Raw genomic sequence first — 24,000 nt, 5'->3', positions numbered from 1 at the left:
CAGGTCTGCGACCTGGCGTAGCCATACTCCCTGTTAGCCCCCCCCCAATAAATTTTTGAGGCTTACTCTCGGGCTTCCATCCGCTCCGTCGTGCTACTTCCTCATATTTGCGCCTCTCAGCTTTCGCCGCCTCCAGTTCTTCCTTGGGACGGCGATATTCTCCCGGTTGAGCCCATGGTCCACCATTATCTAATTCATACTCCCATGACGCTCTCTCCCACTGCGGCTGCTGCTGCTCCTGCTGCCTCTGTTCCTTCTTCGGCTGCACCTTGGTGCGGCTATACTCCCCTGGTTTAGCCCAGGGTCCTCTCCCGTCGAGGATTTCCTCCCATGTCCAGAAATCCTTACAACGTAACTCCTCTTTTTGCTGCTGCTGCTGCCTGTTGACACGCCGCTTGGTATATAATTCATTCTACAGCCATAGAAATATAATTCATTCTACAGCCATAGAAATATAATTCATTCTGTAGCCATAGAAATATAATTCATTCTACAGCCATAGAAATATAATTCATTCTACAGCCATAGAAATATAATTCATTCTACAGCCATAGAAATATAATTCATTCTGTAGCCATAGAAATATAATTCATTCTACAGCCATAGAAATATAATTCATTCTACAGCCATAGAAATATAATTCATTCTACAGCCATAGAAATATAATTCATTCTACAGCCATAGAAATATAATTCATTCTGTAGCCATAGAAATATAATTCATTCTACAGCCATAGAAATATAATTCATTCTACAGCCATAGAAATATAATTCATTCTGTAGCCATAGAAATATAATTCATTCTACAGCCATAGAAATATAATTCATTCTACAGCCATAGAAATATAATTCATTCTGTAGCCATAGAAATATAATTCATTCTGTAGCCATAGAAATATAATTCATTCTACAGCCATAGAAATATAATTCATTCTACAGCCATAGAAATATAATTCATTCTACAGCCATAGAAATATAATTCATTCTACAGCCATAGAAATATAATTCATTCTGTAGCCATAGAAATATAATTCATTCTACAGCCATAGAAATATAATTCATTCTACAGCCATAGAAATATAATTCATTCTGTAGCCATAGAAATATAATTCATTCTACAGCCATAGAAATATAATTCATTCTACAGCCATAGAAATATAATTCATTCTGTAGCCATAGAAATATAATTCATTCTGTAGCCATAGAAATATAATTCATTCTGTAGCCATAGAAATATAATTCATTCTACAGCCATAGAAATATAATTCATTCTGTAGCCATAGAAATATAATTCATTCTCCAGCCATAGAAATATAATTAATTCTGTAGCCATAGAAATATAATTAATTCTGTAGCCATAGAAATATAATTCATTCTGTAGCCATAGAAATATAATTCATTCTGTAGCCATAGAAATATAATTCATTCTACAGCCATAGAAATATAATTCATTCTACAGCCATAGAAATATAATTCATTCTGTAGCCATAGAAATATAATTCATTCTGTAGCCATAGAAATATAATTCATTCTGTAGCCATAGAAATATAATTCATTCTACAGCCATAGAAATATAATTCATTCTGTAGCCATAGAAATATAATTCATTCTCCAGCCATAGAAATATAATTAATTCTGTAGCCATAGAAATATAATTAATTCTGTAGCCATAGAAATATAATTCATTCTGTAGCCATAGAAATATAATTCATTCTACAGCCATAGAAATATAATTCATTCTGTAGCCATAGAAATATAATTCATTCTGTAGCCATAGAAATATAATTCATTCTACAGCCATAGAAATATAATTCATTCTGTAGCCATAGAAATATAATTCATTCTGTAGCCATAGAAATATAATTCATTCTGTAGCCATAGAAATATAATTCATTCTACAGCCATAGAAATATAATTCATTCTGTAGCCATAGAAATATAATTCATTCTCCAGCCATAGAAATATAATTAATTCTGTAGCCATAGAAATATAATTAATTCTGTAGCCATAGAAATATAATTCATTCTGTAGCCATAGAAATATAATTCATTCTCCAGCCATAGAAATATAATTCATTCTGTAGCCATAGAAATATAATTCATTCTACAGCCATAGAAATATAATTCATTCTGTAGCCATAGAAATATAATTCATTCTCCAGCCATAGAAATATAATTAATTCTGTAGCCATAGAAATATAATTAATTCTGTAGCCATAGAAATATAATTCATTCTGTAGCCATAGAAATATAATTCATTCTCCAGCCATAGAAATATAATTCATTCTGTAGCCATAGATATATAATTCATTCTGTAGCCATAGAAATACAATTAAATCTTCAGCCTTGCCTGCAGGATTTTCCACCACTGGCCCCACCCCCTCACCTTTACCTCCCTGCCCGCTCATTGGACAAGTAACCATCTTACTCTAGTGTTCTGTAGGTGGCCCCTCCCCTCACCTTTACCTCCCTGCTTGCTCGTTGAACAAGTAACCGTCTTACTCTAGTGTTCTGTAGGTAGCCCCTCCCCTCACCTTTACCTCCCTGCTCGCTCATTGGACCAGTAACCGTCTTACTCTAGTGCCTCCAGTTAAAATAGTGGACTCCCTGCAGAACGCCTCTATCCCCTCCACTGTTAACCCCGTCAACAGCGCTGACGTCTCCACATCACACCAAGCAGTCCCTGGATTCCACACATTAACATTCACAACACACCCGGGCCACAGAGATGTGTCTCTTTCATAGCAGGCAGAAAATACATCTCTCCTGTCTCTCCTCTGACATATAGACAGACACAGGAAGCACCTGCAGAATTACAATAGGACTGAGTTGGCAATTTGACAGGTCAGGTAAAGAGCTGCAGTAACGACAGGCAGCACTGTGGTTTTGTCAGCTGAGATGAGGAGGTAATGTGTGGTTGTTTATGGACTGAAGTGGACTGAAACTGTTGAGCAGACTACAATATAGAGTGAAGTACAGGAGAGGGGAGGGGAGGGAAGGAGAAGGGAGGAGAGGAGAAGGGAGGGGAGGGAAGGAGAAGGGAGGGGAGGGGAGGGAAGGAGAAGGGAGGGAAGGAGAAGGGAGGATAGGAGAAGGGAGGGGAGGGAAGGAGAGGGGAGGGGAGGAGAAGGGAGGGAAGGAGAAGGGAGGGGAGGGGAGGGAAGGAGAAGGGGAGGGGAGGAGAAGGGAGTGGAGGAGATGGGAGGGGAGGGGAGGAGAATGGAGGGGAGGGAAGGGAAGGAGAAGGGGAGGGGAGGAGAAGGGAGTGGAGGAGATGGGAGGGGAGGGGAGGAGAATGGAGGGGAGGGGAGGGAAGGGAAGGAGAAGGGAGGGGAGGAGAAGGAGGGGAGGAGAGGGGAGGGAAAGAGGAGAGGAGAGGGGAAAGAGAGCAGAAGGGAGGGAATATAATGGGGAGTGGAGTACGTGGGAAGAGAGGAGAGGAAAGGAGAAGAGGGGAGGGAAAGGAGAAGAGGGGAGGGAAAGAGAGGGGAAGGAGAGCAGAGGGAAAGAGAGGGGAAGGAGAGCAGAGGGAAAGAGAGGGGAAGGAGAGCAGAGGGGAAGGAGAGCAGAGGGGAAGGAGAGCAGAGGGGAAGAGATGGGAAGGAGAGCAGAGGGAAAGAGAGGGGAAGGAGAGCAGAGGGGAAGAGATGGGAGGGAGGGGAGTATAAGGGAGGGAAGGAGAGGAGTAGGACTAAAGGGAATATTATGGGTTGGAGAAGAGGGGAGGGAAGTTGTTTACTCAAAACAGATACCCTTCCTCCCTTCCTGTAAGGCACTCAGCCCAACCATACTTTGGGCTGATACACTTTTCATCAACTTTAAAGGCTGCATTTACACAGGCAGACAAATTCTGAGATTTTTTTCCCACTAATTGCTCTTTTGACCAATCACATCAGATCTCTATTTCAGAGCTGATCTGAAAAAAAATATCAGAATTGGGTTGCCTGTGTAAATGCAACCAAAGAAATGAATGAGACGCCATTTTCACAAGTTGGTTTTGTTAATGGTATAAGCCTGTGGTTTTGTTAATGATTTAAGCCTGTGGTTTTGATAATGGTATAAGCCTGTGGTTTTGATAATGGTATAAGCCTGTGGTTTTGTTAATGGTATAAGCCTGTGGTTTTGTTAATGGTATAAGCCTGTGGTTTTGTTAATGGTATAAGCCTGTGGTTTTGTTAATGATTTAAGCCTGTGGTTTTGTTAATGGTATAAGCCTGTGGTTTTGTTAATGATTTAAGCCTGTGGTTTTGTTAATGATTTAAGCCTGTGGTTTTGTTAATGGTATAAGCCTGTGGTTTTGTTAATGGTATAAGCCTGTGGTTTTGTTAATGGTATAAGCCTGTGGTTTTGTTAATGGTATAAGCCTGTGGTTTTGTTAATGGTATAAGCCTGTGGTTTTGTTAATGGTATAAGCCTGTGGTTTTGTTAATGGTATAAGCCTGTGGTTTTGTTAATGGTATAAGCCTGTGGTTTTGTTAATGATTTAAGCCTGTGGTTTTGATAATGGTATAAGCCTGTGGTTTTGATAATGGTATAAGCCTGTGGTTTTGTTAATGGTATAAGCCTGTGGTTTTGTTAATGGTATAAGCCTGTGGTTTTGTTAATGGTATAAGCCTGTGGTTTTGTTAATGATTTAAGCCTGGGGTTTTGTTAATGGTATAAGCCTGTGGTTTTGTTAATGATTTAAGCCTGTGGTTTTGTTAATGATTTAAGCCTGTGGTTTTGTTAATGGTATAAGCCTGTGGTTTTGTTAATGGTATAAGCCTGTGGTTTTGTTAATGGTATAAGCCTGTGGTTTTGTTAATGGTATAAGCCTGTGGTTTTGTTAATGGTATAAGCCTGTGGTTTTGTTAATGGTATAAGCCTGTGGTTTTGTTAATGGTTTAAGCCTGTGGTTTTGTTGCTCTCTCTCTCTCATACGTCCATCCTTTCTTCCTCTGCTCCTAGCTCCATCCAGTAGGAAACCTGGGGACGCTCTCATCATCTCTGACATCAAGAAGGGCAGCGTGGCTCATAGGTAAATACACCAATCAACCAATCAAACTGCTCACAGGTAAATACACCAATCAACCAATCAAACTGCTCACAGGTAAATACACCAATCAACCAATCAAACTGCTCACAGGTAAATACACCAATCAACCAATCAAACTGCTCACAGGTAAATACACCAATCAACCAATCAAACTGCTCACAGGTAAATACACCAATCAACCAATCAAACTGCTCACAGGTAAATACACCAATCAACCAATCAAACTGCTCACAGGTAAATACACCAATCAACCAATCAAACTGCTCACAGGTAAATACACCAATCAACCAATCAAACTGCTCACAGGTAAATACACCAATCAACCAATCAAACTGCTCACAGGTAAATACATCAATCAACCAATCAAACTGCTCACAGGTAAATACATCAATCAACCAATCAAACTGCTCACAGGTAAATACATCAATCAACCAATCAAACTGCTCACAGGTAAATTATCTGAAAAATACAACAACACTATTGTCTCAGTGTTGCTCTGCACACCACTCCACTAAACTACACTATGAATGTTGCTCTGCACACCACTCCACTAAACTACACTATGAATGTTGCTCTGCACACCACTCCACTAAACTACACTATGAATGTTGCTCTGCACACCACTCCACTAAACTACACTGTGAATGTTGCTCTGCACACCACTCCACTAAACTACACTATGGCTGAGCCACATATAAATATATGTATTTCTGCAGTATAGTATATTGTGTTTGATGCAGTGGATATTAATCAGTGGTTTATGACCGGGCTCTGTGGTCACTCAGCTCTGGGCTGGAAGGGGGATGGGACCCTGCATGAGCTCATCTGCATAATTCCAATTCTCTAGATCAATACAGATAATATATTGTTCAGTGGCCAGGCTCCGTGTTCCGATGTTCAGTGGCCAGGCTCTGTGTTCCGATGTTCAGTGGCCAGGCTCCCTGCTCCGTGTTCCGATGTTCAGTGGCCAGGCTCCGTGTTCCGATGTTCAGTGGCCAGGCTCCCTGCTCCGTGTTCCGATGTTCAGTGGCCAGGCTCCGTGTTCCGATGTTCAGTGGCCAGGCTCCCTGCTCCGTGTTCCGATGTTCAGTGGCCAGGCTCCCTGCTCCGTGTTCCGATGTTCAGTGGCCAGGCTCCCTGCTCCGTGTTCTGATGTTCAGTGGCCAGGCTACCTGCTCCGTGTTCCAATGTTCAGTGGCCAGGCTCCGTGTTCCGATGTTCAGTGGCCAGGCTCCGTGTTCCAATGTTCAGTGGCCAGGCTCCGTGTTCCGATGTTCAGTGGCCAGGCTACCTGCTCCATGTTCCAATGTTCAGTGGCCAGGCTCCGTGTTCCGATGTTCAGTGGCCAGGCTCCCTGCTCAGTGTTGCGATGTTCAGTGGCCAGGCGCCGTGTTCCGATGTTCAGTGGCCAGGCTCTGTGTTCTGATGTTCAGTTGCCAGGCTCTGTGTTCCGATGGTCAGTGGCCAGGCTCTGTGTTCTGATGTTCAGTGGCCAGGCTCCGTGTTCCGATGGTCAGTGGCCAGGCTCCCTGCTCCGTGTTCCGATGTTCAGTGGCCAGGCTCCGTGTTCTGATGTTCAGTGGCCAGGCTCCGTGTTGCGATGGTCAGTGGCCAGGCTCCGTGTTCCGATGTTCAGTGGCCAGGCTCCCTGATCCGTGTTCCGATGGTCAGTGGCCATGCTCCCTGCTCCGTGTTCTGATGTTCAGTGGCCAGGCTCCGTGTTCCGATGGTCAATGGCCAGGCTCCGTGTTCTGATGGTCAGTGGCCAGGCTCCGTGTTCCGATGTTCAGTGTCCAGGCTCCCTGCTCTGTGTTCCGATGTTCAGTGGCCAGGCTCCGTGTTCCGATGCTCAGTGGCCAGGCTCCGTGTTCCAATGTTCAGTTGCCAGGCTCCGTGTTTCGATGGTCAGTGGCCAGGCTCCGTGTTCCGATGTTCAGTTGCCAGGCTCCCTGCTCCGATGGTCAGTTGCCAGGCTCCCTGCTCCGATGTTCAGTGGCCAGGCTCCCTGCTCCGATGTTCAGTGGCCAGGCTCCCTGCTCCGATGTTCATTGGCCAGGCTCCCTGCTCCGATGTTCAGTGGCCAGGCTCCCTGCTCCGATGTTCAGTGGCCAGGCTCCCTGCTCCGATGTTCAGTGGCCAGGCTCCGTGTTCCGATGTTCAGTTGCCAGGCTCTGTGTTCCGATGTTCAGTGGCCAGGCTCCGTGTTCCGATGTTCAGTGGCCAGGCTCCCTGCTCCGTGTTCCGATGTTCAGTTGCCAGGCTCCTTGCTCCGATGGTCAGTGGCCAGGGTCCCTGCTCCGATGTTCAGTTGCCAGGCTCCCTGCTCCGATGGTCAGTGCCCAGGCTCCCTGCTCTGATGGTCAGTGCCCAGGCTCCCTGCTCCGTGTTCCGATGTTCAGTGGCCAGGCTCCGTGTTCCGATGGTCAGTGGCCAGGCTCCGTGTTCTGATGGTCAGTGGCCAGGCTCCGTGTTCCGAAGTTCAGTGTCCAGGCTCCCTGCTCCGTGTTCCGATGGTCAGTGTCCAGGCTCCCTGCTCCGTGTTCCGATGTTCAGTGTCCAGGCTCCCTGCTCTGTGTTACGATGGTCAGTGGCCAGGCTCCGTGTTCTGATGTTCAGTGGCCAGGCTCCGTGTTCCGATGTTCAGTGGCCAGGCTCCCTGCTCCGTGTTCCGATGTTCAGTGGCCAGGCTCCCTGCTCCGTGTTCCGATGTTCAGTGGCCAGGCTCCGTGTTCCGATGTTCAGTGACCAGGCTCCCTGCTCCGATGTTCAGTGGCCAGGCTCCCTGCTCCGATGTTCAGTGGCCAGGCTCCCTGCTCCGATGTTCAGTGGCCAGGCTCCGTGTTCCGATGGTCAGTGGCCAGGTTCCGTGTTCCGATGTTCAGTGGCCAGGCTCCGTGTTCCGATGTTCAGTGGCCAGGTTCCGTGTTCCGATGTTCAGTGGCCAGGCTCCCTGCTCCGTGTTCCGATGTTCAGTGGCCAGGCTACCTGCTCCGTGTTCCAATGTTCAGTGGCCAGGCTCCGTGTTCCGATGTTCAGTGGCCAGGCTCCCTGCTCAGTGTTGCGATGTTCAGTGGCCAGGCGCCGTGTTCCGATGTTCAGTGGCCAGGCTCCGTGTTCCGATGTTCAGTGGCCAGGCTCCGTGTTCTGATGGTCAGTGGCCAGGCTCCGTGTTCCGATGGTCAGTGGCCAGGCTCCGTGTTCCGATGTTCAGTTGCCAGGCTCCCTGCTCCGATGGTCAGTGTCCAGGCTCCGTGTTCCGATGTTCAGTGGCCAGGCTCCCTGCTCCGTGTTCTGATGTTCAGTGGCCAGGCTCCCTGCTCCGTGTTCCGATGGTCAGTGGCCAGGCACCCTGCTCCGATGTTCAGTGGCCAGGCTCCGTGTTCTGATGGTCAGTGGCCAGGCTCCCTGCTCTGATGGTCAGTGGCCAGGCTCCCTGCTCTGATGGTCAGTGGCCAGGCTCCCTGCTCTGATGGTCAGTGGCCAGGCTCCCTGCTCCGTGTTCCGATGGTCAGTGGCCAGGCTCCCTGCTCCGTGTTCCGATGGTCAGTGGCCAGGCACCCTGCTCCGATGTTCAGTGGCCCGGCTCCGTGTTCTGATGGTCAGTGGCCAGGCTCCCTGCTCTGATGGTCAGTGGCCAGGCTCCGTGTTCCGATGGTCAGTGGCCAGGCTCCGTGTTCCGATGTTCAGTTGCCAGGCTCCCTGCTCCGATGGTCAGTGTCCAGGCTCCGTGTTCCGATGTTCAGTGGCCAGGCTCCCTGCTCCGTGTTCTGATGTTCAGTGGCCAGGCTCCCTGCTCCGTGTTCCGATGGTCAGTGGCCAGGCACCCTGCTCCGATGTTCAGTGGCCAGGCTCCGTGTTCTGATGGTCAGTGGCCAGGCTCCCTGCTCTGATGGTCAGTGGCCAGGCTCCCTGCTCTGATGGTCAGTGGCCAGGCTCCCTGCTCTGATGGTCAGTGGCCAGGCTCCGTGTTCCGATGGTCAGTGGCCAGGCTCCCTGCTCTGTGTTCCGATGGTCAGTGGCCAGGCACCCTGCTCCGATGTTCAGTGGCCAGGCTCCGTGTTCTGATGGTCAGTGGCCAGGCTCCCTGCTCTGATGGTCAGTGGCCAGGCTCCCTGCTCTGATGGTCAGTGGCCAGGCACCCTGCTCCGATGTTCAGTGGCCAGGCTCCGTGTTCTGATTGTCAGTGGCCAGGCTCCCTGCTCTGATGGTCAGTGGCCAGGCTCCCTGCTCCGTGTTCTGATGGTCAGTGGCCAGGCTCCGTGTTCTGATGTTCAGTGGTTCCTGCTCTGTGGTACGATGTTCAGTGGCCAGGCTCCGTGTTGCGATGGTCAGTGGCCAGGCTCCGTGTTCTGATGGTCAGTGGCCAGGCTCCGTGTTCTGATGGTCAGTGGCCAGGCTCCGTGTTGCGATGTTCAGTGGCCAGGCTCCCTGCTCTGTGTTCTGATGGTCAGTGGCCAGGCACCCTGCTCCGATGGTCAGTGGCCAGGCTCCCTGCTCTGTGGTACGACCCCCAGGGGGCCATTACCCCACATAATAAAAACACCATGAGACGTCACACATACCATCGTTAGGACACGTTAGGACACGTATAAACTGTGATTGAACCTCTCAACTGAAGTGGGCCAGCTTGACGAGTCGCTAGCTAACTAACGGATGTTGTCATCTCGTTGTGGGAGGCAGCGGACAAGGTTCTTCAATTAAATCCCCCAAAGTGGAAACGGCTGTTCACGACTTTACACAGAGAGAGGGAATTCCCAGCTGGGGGGAGGGGTAGAGGGGTAGAGGGATAGAGGGATAGTGGGGTAGAGGGATAGAGGGATAGAGGGGTAGAGGGGTAGAGGGGTAGAGGGATAGAGGGGTAGAGGGATAGAGGGGTAGAGGGGTAGAGGGATAGAGGGGTAGAGGGGTAGCAGTAGCTAGCTACAAGTTGTGTGGAGCACACAAATACATACACACACACACACACACACACACACACACAAATACACACACACACACACACACACACACACACACACACACACACACACACACACACACACACACACACACACAAATACACACACACACACAAATACACACACACACACAAATACACACACACACACACACACACAACCTACAGACAGAGATGTAGTTTTAAACCCCTCCTCCTTCTGCAGTAACTGGGCTGGGTGTTCTCCGTGTTTACATCCAGACCCGTTACCAAGGCGACGCTGCATTCTGTTTACCACCAGGGCTCTAACTAATTAACCCACATTCTGTCTCTGCCCTCGTTTTGCCAGGCCTTACGCAACCAACACATATGTTTACCTTGGCTGGGGCCCAATTGGCACCTATTCCCTACGGGCCCTGGTCAAAACTAGTACACTATATAGAGAATAGGGTTCCATTTGGGATACAGATCTGGTAATTATGCTGAGAGGAAGATGAGAGAAATTGGGTTATGCTCTAATCAGTGATTATGATTCTCTCCCCAAAGCAACCTGTCCTGTTCTATCTAGGTATTAGTTACCCCTGTCAAGGAGGCAGAGCTATTTAGGTATTAGTTACCCCTGTCAAGGAGTCAGAGGAGAGGATCCCTGTCCTGTTATATCTAGGTATTAGTTACCCATGTCAAGGAGACAGAGGAGAGGCACCCAGTCCTGTTCTATCTAGGTATTAGTTACCCCTGTCAAGGAGAGAGAGGAGAGGCAACCAGTCCTGTTATATCTAGGTATTAGTTACCCCTGTCAAGGAGTCAGAGGAGAGGCACCCAGTCCTGTTCTATCTAGGTATTAGTTACCCCTGTCAAGGAGACAGAGCTATCTAGGTATTAGTTACCCCTGTCAAGGAGACAGAGGAGAGGCACCCAGTCCTGTTATATCTAGGTATTAGTTACCCCTGTCAAGGAGTCAGAGGAAAGGCACCCAGTCCTGTTATATCTAGGTATTAGTTACCCCTGTCAAGGAGTCAGAGGAGAGGCACCCAGTCCTGTTATATCTAAGTATTAGTTACCCCTGTCAAGGAGACAGAGGAGAGGCACCCAGTCCTGTTATATATAGGTATTAGTTACCCATGTCAAGGAGACAGAGGAGAGGCACCCAGTCCTGTTCTATCTAGGTATTAGTTACCCCTGTCAAGGAGACAGAGGAGAGGCAACCAGTCCTGTTATATCTAGGTATTAGTTACCCCTGTCAAGGAGTCAGAGGAGAGGCACCCAGTCCTGTTCTATCTAGGTATTAGTTACCCCTGTCAAGGAGACAGAGCTATCTAGGTATTAGTTACCCCTGTCAAGGAGAGAGAGGAGAGGCACCCAGTCCTGTTATATCTAGGTATTAGTTACCCCTGTCAAGGAGTCAGAGGAAAGGCACCCAGTCCTGTTATATCTAGGTATTAGTTACCCCTGTCAAGGAGTCAGAGGAGAGGCACCCAGTCCTGTTATATCTAGGTATTAGTTACCCCTGTCAAGGAGACAGAGGAGAGGCACCCTGTCCTGTTATATATAGGTATTAGTTACCCCTGTCAAGGAGTCAGAGGACAGGCACCCAGTCCTGTTATATCTAGGTATTAGTTACCTCTGTCAAGGAGTCAGAGGAGAGGCACCCAGTCCTGTTATATCTAGGTATTAGTTACCCCTGTCAAGGAGCGGAGGGAAGGCACCCAGTCCTGTTCTATCTAGGTATTAGTTACCCCTGTCAAGGAAACAGAGGAGAGGCACCCTGTCCTGTTATAGCTAGGTATTAGTTACCCCTGTCAAGGAGTCAGAGGAGAGGCACCCAGTCCTGTTATATCTAGGTATTAGTTACCCCTGTCAAGGAGACAGAGGAGAGGCACCCAGTCCTGTTCTATCTAGGTATTAGTTACCCCTGTCAAGGAGACAGAGGAGAGGATCCCTGTTCTGTTATATCTAGGTATTAGTTACCCCTGTCAAGGAGACAGAGGAGAGGATCCCTGTCCTGTTATATCTAGGTATTAGTTACCCATGTCAAGGAGACAGAGGAGAGGCACCCTGTCCTGTTATATCTAGGTATTAGTTACCCCTGTCAAGGAGTCAGAGGAGAGGCACCCAGTCCTGTTATATCTAGGTATTAGTTACCCCTGTCAAGGAGTCAGAGGAGAGGCACCCAGTCCTGTTCTATCTAGGTATTAGTTACCCCTGTCAAGGAGACAGAGGGAAGGCACCCAGTCCTGTTCTATCTAGGTATTAGTTACCCCTGACAAGGAGTCAGAGGAGAGGCACCCTGTCCTGTTATATCTAGGTATTAGTTACCCCTGTCAAGGAGAGAGAGGAGAGGCACCCAGTCCTGTTATATCTAGGTATTAGTTACCCCTGTCAAGGAGTCAGAGGAGAGGCACCCAGTCCTGTTATATCTAGGTATTAGTTACCCCTGTCAAGGAGACAGAGGAGAGGCACCCAGTCCTGTTATATCTAGGTATTAGTTACCCCTGTCAAGGAGACAGAGGGAAAGGCACCCAGTCCTGTTATATCTAGGTATTAGTTACCCCTGTCAAGGAGACAGAGGAGAGGCACCCAGTCCTGTTCTATCTAGGTATTAGTTACCCCTGACAAGGAGACAGAGGGAAAGGCACCCAGTCCTGTTATATCTAGGTATTAGTTACCCCTGTCAAGGAGTCAGAGGAGAGGCACCCAGTCCTGTTCTATCTAGGTATTAGTTACCCCTGTCAAGGAGTCAGAGGAGAGGCACCCAGTCCTGTTCTATCTAGGTATTAGTTACCCCTGTCAAGGAGTCAGAGGAGAGGCACCCAGTCCTGTTCTATCTAGGTATTAGTTACCCCTGTCAAGGAGTCAGAGGAGAGGCACCCAGTCCTGTTATATCTAGGTATTAGTTACCCCTGTCAAGGAGTCAGAGGAGAGGCACCCAGTCCTGTTCTATCTAGGTATTAGTTACCCCTGTCAAGGAGTCAGAGGAGAGGCACCCAGTCCTGTTATATCTAGGTATTAGTTACCCGTGTCAAGGAGACAGAGGGAAAGGCACCCAGTCCTGTTATATCTAGGTATTAGTTACCCCTGTCAAGGAGACAGAGGGAAAGGCACTGGGGAGTTATGATGTGATTCTAGTTTATATTCTGCTGCTCTATTAGAGGAGGTACGTTAATAAACCTGTTCCTATGCTCTTGTACTAGGGTATTTACCGTAACGATGACCTGGCTTTCAGGTAAATTGGGCAGGTGTTGTCCCTTATACCTTTTAGGATTTAGTCATTTTGGACATTAGTAAAAAAAATATATATATAAAAAAAACAACAGAGATTATTGGTCATTTTAATAATTTGTTTTTTTCTCTGGATTACATTGGAATATAAAATGTTGTTCCAGAATGAGGAATGAGGACAACTGAACAGTATTGTGTATTCTGCCTCTGTGTTGTCATGGTGAAGGGAGGGATGGGAGCAAACTGATGACTGCTTGTCGTGCATTCCAAATGGCACCCTATTCCCTGTGTAGTGCACTATGTTCCCTGTTAACAGGTCTCTGTGAGTCTCATTTCAGCAGCTTGTCTCTGTCAGGACTCCAGTTAACAGGTCTCTGTGAGTCTCATTTCATCAGCTTGTCTCTGTCAGGACTCCAGTTAACAGGTCTCTGTGAGTCTCATTTCATCAGCTTGTCTCTGTCAGGACTCCAGTTAACAGGTCTCTGTGAGTCTCATTTCATCAGCTTGTCTCTGTCAGGACTCCAGTTAACAGGTCTCTGTGAGTCTCATTTCATCAGCTTGTCTCTGTCAGGACTCCAGTTAACAGGTCTCTGTGAGTCTCATTTCAGCAGCTTGTCTCTGTCAGGACTCCAGTTAACAGGTCTCTGTGAGTCTCATTTCATCAGCTTGTCTCTGTCAGGACTCCAGTTAACAGGTCTCTGTGAGTCTCATTTCATCAGCTTGTCTCTGTCAGGACTCCAGTTAACAGGTCTCTGTGAGTCTCATTTCAGCAGCTTGTCTCTGTCAGGACTCCAGTTAACAGGTCTCTGTGAGTCTCATTTCAGCAGCTTGTCTCTGTCAGGACTCCAGTTAACAGGTCTCTGTGAGTCTCATTTCAGCAGCTTGTCTCTGTCAGGACTCCTGTTAACAGGTCTCTGTGAGTCTCATTTCATCAGCTTGTCTCTGTCAGGACTCCAGTTAACAGGTCTCTGTGAGTCTCATTTCATCAGCTTGTCTCTGTCAGGACTCCAGTTAACAGGTCTCTGTGAGTCTCATTTCATCAGCTTGTCTCTGTCAGGACTCCTGTTAACAGGTCTCTGTGAGTCTCATTTCAGCACCTTGTCTCTGTCAGGCCTCCTGTTAACAGCACTCTGTTTGACTCTCTGACAGAGTTAAACATGCATTACATCTGCGTATCTGTCTATGGTGGTGGGGGGGGGGGGGGGGGGGGGGGTCTGGATTAGGATTCTGTCTGTGTGTTGGTGAGAACTATGACTGTGTACAGTATGTGGGCGCGTGATGGTTAATGGATGTTTCCACACGAGATTCAGATCAGATCAGTGTTTATGTTGTGACAGAACAGCATGTGAGCAGCACTGAACTGATGTTGTAACCAGTCTTATCAACTGACCACATTTACACATAGAGCACACTGTAGAATATAGAACTGAAGACAGTCCTGGTCACCTCTAAACCCTGGTCTGTGTGTTCCTCTCCCCAGGACTGGGACTCTGGAGCTGGGGGACAAGACTGGTCACCTCTAAACCCTGGTCTGTGTGTTCCTCTCCCCAGGACTGGGACTCTGGAGCTGGGGGACAAGCTGCTGGTCACCTCTAAACCCTGGTCTGTGTGTTCCTCTCCCCAGGACTGGGACTCTGGAGCTGTGGGACAAGACTGGTCACCTCTAAACCCTGGTCTGTGTGTTCCTCTCCCCAGGACTGGGACTCTGGAGCTGTGGGACAAGACTGGTCACCTCTAAACCCTGGTCTGTGTGTTCCTCTCCCCAGGACTGGGACTCTGGAGCTGGGGGACAAGCTGCTGGTCACCTCTAAACCCTGGTCTGTGTGTTCCTCTCCCCAGGACTGGGACTCTGGAGCTGGGGGACAAGCTGCTGGTCACCTCTAAACCCTGGTCTGTGTGTTCCTCTCCCCAGGACTGGGACTCTGGAGCTGGGGGACAAGCTGCTGGCCATCGATAACATCCGTCTGGACAACTGTTCCATGGAAGACGCTGTTCAGATTCTCCAGCAGTGTGAAGAACTGGTCAAGCTCAAGATCCGCAAGGACGAGGACAACTCAGGTAGTGCGTACACACTGGACGCACACACACACACACACACTGGACACACACACACACACACACTGGAAACACACACACACACACACTGTTAGTCAAAACCACTGACCCAACCTCTCTGTTAGTCAAAACCACTGACCCAACCTCTCTGTTAGTTAAAACCACTGAACCAACCTCTCTGTTAGTTAAAACCACTGTACCAACCTCTCTGTTAGTCAAAACCACTATACCAACCTCTCTGTTAGTCAAAACCACTGTACCAACCTCTCTGTTAGTCAAAACCACTGTACCAACCTCTCTGTTAGTCAAAACCACTGTACCAACCTCTCTGTTAGTCAAAACCACTCACCCAACCTCTCTGCTAGTCAAAACCACTATACCAACCTCTCTGTTAGTCAAAACCACTGTACCAACCTCTCTGTTAGTCAAAACCACTGTACCAACCTCTCTGTTAGTCAAAACCACTGACCCAACCTCTCTGTTAGTCAAAACCACTGAACCAACCTCTCTGTTAGTCAAAACCACTGACCCAACCTCTCTGTTAGTCAAAACTACTGACCCAACCTCTCTGTTAATCAAAACCACTGACCCAACCTCTCTGTTAGTCAAAACCACTGTACCAACCCCTCTGTTAGTCAAAACCACTGACCCAACCTCTCTGTTAGTCAAAACTACTGACCCAACCTCTCTGTTAGTCAAAACCACTGACCCAACCTCTCTGTTAGTCAAAACCACTGACCCAACCTCTCTGTTAGTCAAAACTACTGACCCAACCTCTCTGTTAGTCAAAACCACTGACCCAACCTCTCTGTTAGTCAAAACTACTGACCCAACCTCTCTGTTAGTCAAAACCACTGACCCAACCTCTCTGTTAGTCAAAACCACTGACCCAACCTCTCTGTTAGTCAAAACTACTGACCCAACCTCTCTGTTAGTCAAAACCACTGACCCAACCTCTCTGTTAGTCAAAACCACTATGCCAACCTCTCTGTTAGTCAAAACCACTCACCCAACCTCTCTGCTAGTCAAAACCACTATACCAACCTCTCTGTTAGTCAAAACCACTGTACCAACCTCTCTGTTAGTCAAAACCACTGTACCAACCTCTCTGTTAGTCAAAACCACTGACCCAACCTCTCTGTTAGTCAAAACCACTGAACCAACCTCTCTGTTAGTCAAAACCACTGACCCAACCTCTCTGTTAGTCAAAACTACTGACCCAACCTCTCTGTTAATCAAAACCACTGACCCAACCTCTCTGTTAGTCAAAACCACTGTACCAACCCCTCTGTTAGTCAAAACCACTGTACCAACCTCTCTGTTAGTCAAAACTACTGACCCAACCTCTCTGTTAGTCAAAACCACTGACCCAACCTCTCTGTTAGTCAAAACCACTGACCCAACCTCTCTGTTAGTCAAAACTACTGACCCAACCTCTCTGTTAGTCAAAACCACTGACCCAACCTCTCTGTTAGTCAAAACCACTATGCCAACCTCTCTGTTAGTCAAAACCACTGACCCAACCTCTCTGTTAGTCAAAACCACTGTCCTTGTTAGATATAATTCACCTGACCAGGCCTGTCATACCTAAAACAAAGCGTGTGAGTTAACACTCACTCCAACCCATCTCTACAGCCCTAGGATATCATTATCAATGCACATGTTCCGCACATTTCCAGGAAATGGAATTACATTAATCATTTATCAAAAAATAGCGACAGAAATTTTTAAAAAAATGTGGCTTCAATTGCGAGTCGTATTCAATGATTCATTCCTCCCAGTCTCACTGACTGAATGATGGAGTTGATGAGGTCAGTATGATGTCTGACAGAACAGATCATGGTTGATTCATTCCTCCCAGTCTCACTGACTGGATGATGGAGTTGATGAGGTCAGTATGATGTCTGACAGAACAGATCATGGTTGATTCATTCCTCCCAGTCTCACTGACTGAATGATGGAGTTGATGAGGTCAGTATGATGTCTGACAGAACAGATCATGGTTGATTCATTCCTCCCAGTCTCACTGACTGGATGATGGAGTTGATGAGGTCAGTATGAAGTCTGACAGAACAGATCATGGTTGATTCATTCCTCCCAGTCTCTCTGACCGGATGATGGAGTTGATGAGGTCAGTATGAAGTCTGACAGAACAGATCATGGTTGATTCATTCCTCCCAGTCTCACTGACTGGATGATGGAGTTGATGAGGTCAGTATGATGTCTGACAGAACAGATCATGGTTGATTCATTCCTCCCAGTCTCACTGACTGAATGATGGAGTTGATGAGGTCAGTATGAAGTCTGACAGAACAGCACATGGTTGATTCATTCCTCCCAGTCTCACTGACTGAATGATGGAGTTGATGAGGTCAGTATGAAGTCTGACAGAACAGATCATGGTTGATTCATTCCTCCCAGTCTCACTGACTGAATGATGGAGTTGATGAGGTCAGTATGAAGTCTGACAGAACAGCACATGGAGACAGAGCCAAACCCCTATGGGCTTGACTGGTACTAATTAAGAATGAGTAGAATTTTAAATGTAGAATTAAAACTACAACAAAATGTCTGTGTTTACACAGGCAGACCAAATCTATTTTTTTTTCCTTCTCACTATTTTGTCTTTTGACCAATCAGATCAGAGCTGAAAAATAATTTGATGTGAAAAGATCTGATGGGATTGGTCAAAAGACGGACCTTCCAAAAGAATTGGGCTTCCTGTGTAAACCCAGCCCACTGGAGATAACACAGTCCTTCTCACCACACCGTTTCCTGAAAGAACTGGGCTTCCTGTGTAAACCCAGCCCACTGGAGATAACACAGTCCTTCTCACCACACCGATTCCTGAAAGAACTGGGCTTCCTGTGTAAACCCAGCCCACTGGAGATAACACAGTCCTTCTCACCACACCGTTTCCTGAAAGAACTGGGCTTCCTGTGTAAACCCAGCCCACTGGAGATAACACAGTCCTTCTCACCACACCGTTTCCTGAAAGAACTGGGCTTCCTGTGTAAACCCAGCCCACTGGAGATAACACAGTCCTTCTCACCACACCGTTTCCTGAAAGAACTGGGCTTCCTGTGTAAACCCAGCCCACTGGAGATAACACAGTCCTGCCCACCACACCGTTTCCTGAAAGAATTTTCTCAGTTCCCCTTAAACTATTGCAATGCAGCAGGAGACCCCACCACAGCCAATCATCACAGAGCTACTACTCTGTACGCATATTAGGCTTAGATTAGTTTAATTGGAACAAATGAAACGCTTTGTTTGTTCAATCAGACCATTTAACAACCAACGCGTCCCCCCGGGGACGTGATGAACCAATCGGCTCACAGAGGGGGGGGGGGGGGGGAATCAAACTGACATCCATGTTTACTGACTCATCTGTTTCCATGTCTCTCAAATGGCCCCCTATTCCCTTTAGAGGGGCCCTATAGGCCCTGGTCAAAAGTAGTGCACTAGAAAGGGGAAAAGGGGGGTGTAATTTGGGATGCGCTCTATGTGTCTAGTGTCTGTTTGGTTCCGTTAGTTATTTGTTTGAACGAGGAGCTAAATATTTCTAATTGAAGTTGTGATGAAACAGAGATAATCAGGTTCCTTCACTGTTATTACTAATGTAGTCGGAGTGTTTAAACAACACACACACACACACACATCCTCAATGAGCTTCCCATATTAATGTGTTGCAGGCAGAGTGTATCTGTCACTTTAGCTACGCGTCTCCTCCTGGCTCCTCCCACCACCCATAGTCACTGGGAGGAGAGTTAAGGGGTTCTCCTCCTGGCTCCTCCCACCACCCATAGACACCAGGAGGAGAGTTAAGGGTTTCTCCTCTGGCTCCTCCCACCACCCACAGTCATTGGGAGGAGAGTTAAGGGGTTCTCCTCTGGCTCCTCCCACCACCCATAGTCACTGGGAGGAGAGTTAAGGGTTTCTCCTCCTGGCTCCTCCCACCACCCATAGTCACTGGGAGGAGAGTTAAGGGGTTCTCCTCCTGGCTCCTCCCACCACCCATAGTCACTGGGAGGAGAGTTAAGGGTTTCTCCTCCTGGCTCCTCCCACCACCCTTAGTCACTGGGAGGAGAGTTAAGGGGTTCTCCTCTGGCTCCTCCCACCACCCATAGTCACTGGGAGGAGAGTTAAGGGGTTCTCCTCTGGTTCCCATCATTCCAGGCTTACCCGGTGTAGGCCGTCATTGTAAAACAGGATTTATTCTTAAACTGACTTGCCTAGAGAAATACATGTTAAATAAAACATAAAAATGAAATCCTACTAAATGATAATGAATAAGAGATCAGATCCTGGTTCAGCATTCGTACTCTGAGATGCTTTTGAGGAAACAGGCCTGGTCAGCTTTCAACAGAGGAAACATCTTCCTGTGTTATATTAACCAATATTCAACTCTCCAAGTAGCAGTGGAAAACATGGAGTAGTTAAACCAAGTAGGGATTGTAGATGTGTTCTACTTTATTCAGACGCTCAGCCGGTTCCTCTTCCTCAAAGAGTCTCCCGCTCTCAGCAGCTGCTCTGCTCTGATCTGATCTGTATGGATTGTAGGGATTGTAGATGTGTTCTACTTTATTCAGACGCTCAGCCAGTTCCTCTTCCTCAAAGAGTCTCCAGCTCTCAGCAGCTGCTCTGCTCTGATCTGATCTGTATGGATTGTAGGGATTGTAGATGTGTTCTACTTTATTCAGACGCTCAGCCAGTTCCTCTTCCTCAAAGAGTCTCCAGCTCTCAGCAGCTGCTCTGATCTGATCTGTATGTGTGAGGAAACTGTAGCGTGGACCCTCTGATCTGATCTGTATGTGTGAGGAAACTGTAGCGCAGACCCTCTGATCTGATCTGTATGTGTGAGGAAACTGTAGCGTAGACCCTCTGATCTGATCTGTATGTGTGAGGAAACTGTAGCGTGGACCCTCTGATCTGATCTGTATGTGTGAGGAAACTGTAGCGTAGACCCTCTGATCTGATCTGTATGTGTGAGGAAACTGTAGCGTAGACCCTCTGTTCTGATCTGTATGTGTGAGGAAACTGAAACCCTTTGAGTTTCAAATGAGCAGGGCTTCTCTTTTAACGTTCCTGGTCTGATGGAGAGGAACTCACAGCTGGGCTACAGTCCGTCTAAAGTGGGATGCCCTCTCAACACGGAGAGATAGTTCTCCACTCCCTCTCTATCTAAGTCCTCTCTCTCTCTAGGTCCTCTCTCTCTCTCTAGGTCCTCTCTCTCTCTCTAGGTCCTCTCTCTCTAGGTCATTCCTCTCTCTCTAGGTCATTCCTCTCTCTCTAGGTCCTCTCTCTCTTTCTAGGTCCTCTCTCTCTAGGTCCTCTCTCTCTCTCTAGGTCCTCTCTCTCTTTCTAGGTCCTCTCTCTCTCAGGGTCCTCTCTCTCTCTCTAGGTCATCTCTCTCTCTCTAGGTCCTCTCTCTCTTTCTAGGTCCCCTCTCTCTCTCTCTAGGTCCCCTCTCTCTCTCTGGATCCTCCCTCTCTCTCTCTAGGTCCTCTCTCTCTCTCTCTAGGTCCTCTCTCTCTCTCTGGGTCTTTCCTTTCGCTCTCTAGGTCCTCTCTCTCTCTAGGTCCTCTCTCTCTCTTTTGGTCCTCTCACTCTCTCTAGGTCCTCCCTGTCCTAGCTCTACACTGTTATCTAGCTCCATGCTGTTATCTAGCTCTACACTGGTATCTAGCTCTACACTGTTATCTAGCTCTACACTGTTATCTAGCTCTACACTGTTATCTAGCTCCACACTGTTATCTAGCTCTACACTGTTATCTAGCTCTACACTGTTATCTAGCTCCACGCTGTTATCTAGCGCCACTCTGTTATCTAGCTCTACACTGTTATCTAGCTCCACTCTGTTATCTAGCTCCACTCTATTATCTAGCTCCACACTGTTATCTAGCTCTACACTGTTATCTAGCTCTACACTGTTATCTAGCTCCACTCTGTTATCTAGCTCCACGCTGTTATCTAGCTCTACACTGTTATCTAGCTCTACACTGTTATCTAGCTCTACACTGTTATCTATCTCCACACTGTTATCTAGCTCTACACTGTTATCTAGCTCCACACTGTTATCTAGCTCTACACTGTTATCTAGCTCCACTCTGTTATCTAGCTCTACACTGTTATCTATCTCCACACTGTTATCTAGCTCTACACTGTTATCTAGCTCTACACTGTTATCTAGCTCCACACTGTTATCTAGCTCTACACTGTTATCTAGCTCTACACTGTTATCTAGCTCTACACTGTTATCTAGCTCTACACTGTTATCTAGCTCTACCTAGTTATCTAGCTCTACACTGTTATGTAGCTCTACACTGTTATCTAGCTCTACACTGTTATCTAGCTCCACACTGTTATCTATCTCTACACTGTTATCTAGCTCTACACTGTTATCTAGCTCTACACTGTTATCTAGCTCTACACTGTTATCTATCTCCACACTGTTATCTAGCTCTACACTGTTATCTAGCTCCACACTGTTATCTAGCTCTACACTGTTATCTAGCTCCACTCTGTTATCTAGCTCTACACTGTTATCTATCTCCACACTGTTATCTAGCTCTACACTGTTATCTAGCTCTACACTGTTATCTAGCTCCACACTGTTATCTAGCTCCACACTGTTATCTAGCTCTACACTGTTATCTAGCTCTACACTGTTATCTAGCTCTACACTGTTATCTAGCTCTACCTAGTTATCTAGCTCTACACTGTTATCTAGCTCTACACTGTTATCTATCTCCACACTGTTATCTAGCTCTACACTGTTATCTTGCTCTACACTGTTATCTAGCTCTACCTAGTTATCTAGCTCTACACTGTTATCTAGCTCTACACTGTTATCTAGCTCTACACTGTTATCTAGCTCTACACTGTTATCTATCTCTACACTGTTATCTAGCTCTACACTGTTATCTAGCTCTACACTGTTATCTAGCTCCACACTGTTATCTAGCTCTACACTGTTATCTAGCTCCACTCTGTTATCTAGCTCTACACTGTTATCTAGCTCCACACTGTTATCTAGCTCTACACTGTTATCTAGCTCTACACTGTTATCTAGCTCTACACTGTTATCTAGCTCCACACTGTTATCTAGCTCCACACTGTTATCTAGCTCTACACTGTTATCTAGCTCTACACTGTTATCTAGCTCTACACTGTTATCTAGCTCTACCTAGTTATCTAGCTCTACACTGTTATCTAGCTCTACACTGTTATCTAGCTCTACACTGTTATCTAGCTCCACACTGTTATCTAGCTCTACACTGTTATCTAGCTCCACTCTGTTATCTAGCTCTACACTGTTATCTATCTCCACACTGTTATCTAGCTCTACACTGTTATCTAGCTCTACACTGTTATCTAGCTCCACACTGTTATCTAGCTCCACACTGTTATCTAGCTCTACACTGTTATCTAGCTCTACACTGTTATCTAGCTCTACACTGTTATCTAGCTCTACCTAGTTATCTAGCTCTACACTGTTATCTAGCTCTACACTGTTATCTAGCTCTACACTGTTATCTAGCTCTACACTGTTATCTAGCTCTACCTAGTTATCTAGCTCTACACTGTTATCTAGCTCTACACTGTTATCTAGCTCTACACTGTTATCTAGCTCTACACTGTTATCTATCTCTACACTGTTATCTAGCTCTACACTGTTATCTAGCTCTACACTGTTATCTAGCTCCACACTGTTATCTAGCTCTACACTGTTATCTAGCTCCACTCTGTTATCTAGCTCTACACTGTTATCTAGCTCTACACTGTTATCTAGCTCTACACTGTTATCTAGCTCCACACTGTTATCTAGCTCTACACTGTTATCTAGCTCCACACTGTTATCTAGCTCTACACTGTTATCTAGCTCTACACTGTTATCTAGCTCCACACTGATTATCCAGCTCCACACTGTTATCTAGCTCCACACGTATCTATCTCTACCCTGTTATCTAGCTCTACACTGTTATCTATCTCCATGCTGTCGTACAGTGAGCTCCAAAAGGACCCTTGTTGTTGTTCAGGCTCTGTTCTCCAGCAAGTTGTATTTGAAATGATACAATGACTATGAAGTTGAATGAGTTTCTCACTCATCATTATTTCCAGATTCATTCAAGACTGTCCGTAACCATGGTAACATCCACATGAATTTAGAAGTGTTTAGAAACATATTCTATTCTTATTTATACAATTAAAGTGACTCCAAAATGACACAATACATTATTTACCATTCATTTATATTGGGCACAAAATAATCTGAAACACATCCAAAACAAACAGGAAATGCATCCAACCAGTTTGAGGCACAAGCTTGACGTTGTCGTTGCTATGGATACGAGACTAAATACTTCACTTTTCACTACTTCCGTTAGTAGTGAATTTGTCCCAATACTTTTGGTCCCTTAAAATGGGGGGATTATGTACAAAAAATGCTGTAATTTCTAAACGGTCCTAACCCTATATGGTGTATGGTCTTAACCCTGGTCCTAACCCTGGTCCAAACCCTGGTCCTAACCCTGGTCCTAACCCTGGCCCTAACCCTGGTCTTAACCCTGGTCCTAACCCTGGTCCTAACCCTGGCCCTAACCCTGGTCTTAACCCTGGTCCTAACCCTGGTCCTAACCCTGGTCCTAACCCTGGCCCTAACCCTGGTCTTAACCCTGGTCCTAACCCTGGTCTTAACCCTGGTCCTAACCCTGGTCTTAACCCTGGTCTTAACCCTGGTCCTAACCCTGGCCC

The 24,000-nt window shown here is 46.8% G+C and overlaps 1 protein-coding gene across 10 annotated transcripts in view; it reads left to right on the top strand.

Moving 5' to 3' along the window:
- The window catches only part of LOC110499739 (glutamate receptor-interacting protein 1-like), a 718,235-nt gene that overhangs the window by 667,147 nt on the left and 27,088 nt on the right, over window positions 1-24,000 (top strand). For 6 of the 10 annotated variants that reach the window (XM_036956623.1, XM_036956624.1, XM_036956618.1 and 3 more), the window contains 2 exons: window positions 4,946-5,015; window positions 15,101-15,249. In XM_036956623.1, the coding sequence (XP_036812518.1) occupies window positions 4,946-5,015; window positions 15,101-15,249 (219 nt within the window). The remainder of the gene's footprint in view (window positions 1-4,945; window positions 5,016-15,100; window positions 15,250-24,000) is intronic. The other 4 variants (XM_036956619.1, XM_036956617.1, XM_036956627.1 and 1 more) reach the window with 1 other exon arrangement.

The sequence above is a fragment of the Oncorhynchus mykiss genome, chromosome 21, assembly GCF_013265735.2.
Source record: "Oncorhynchus mykiss isolate Arlee chromosome 21, USDA_OmykA_1.1, whole genome shotgun sequence".
NCBI classification, from domain to species: Eukaryota; Metazoa; Chordata; class Actinopteri; order Salmoniformes; family Salmonidae; genus Oncorhynchus; species Oncorhynchus mykiss.
This window is presented reverse-complemented; position numbering and strand designations above follow the sequence as displayed.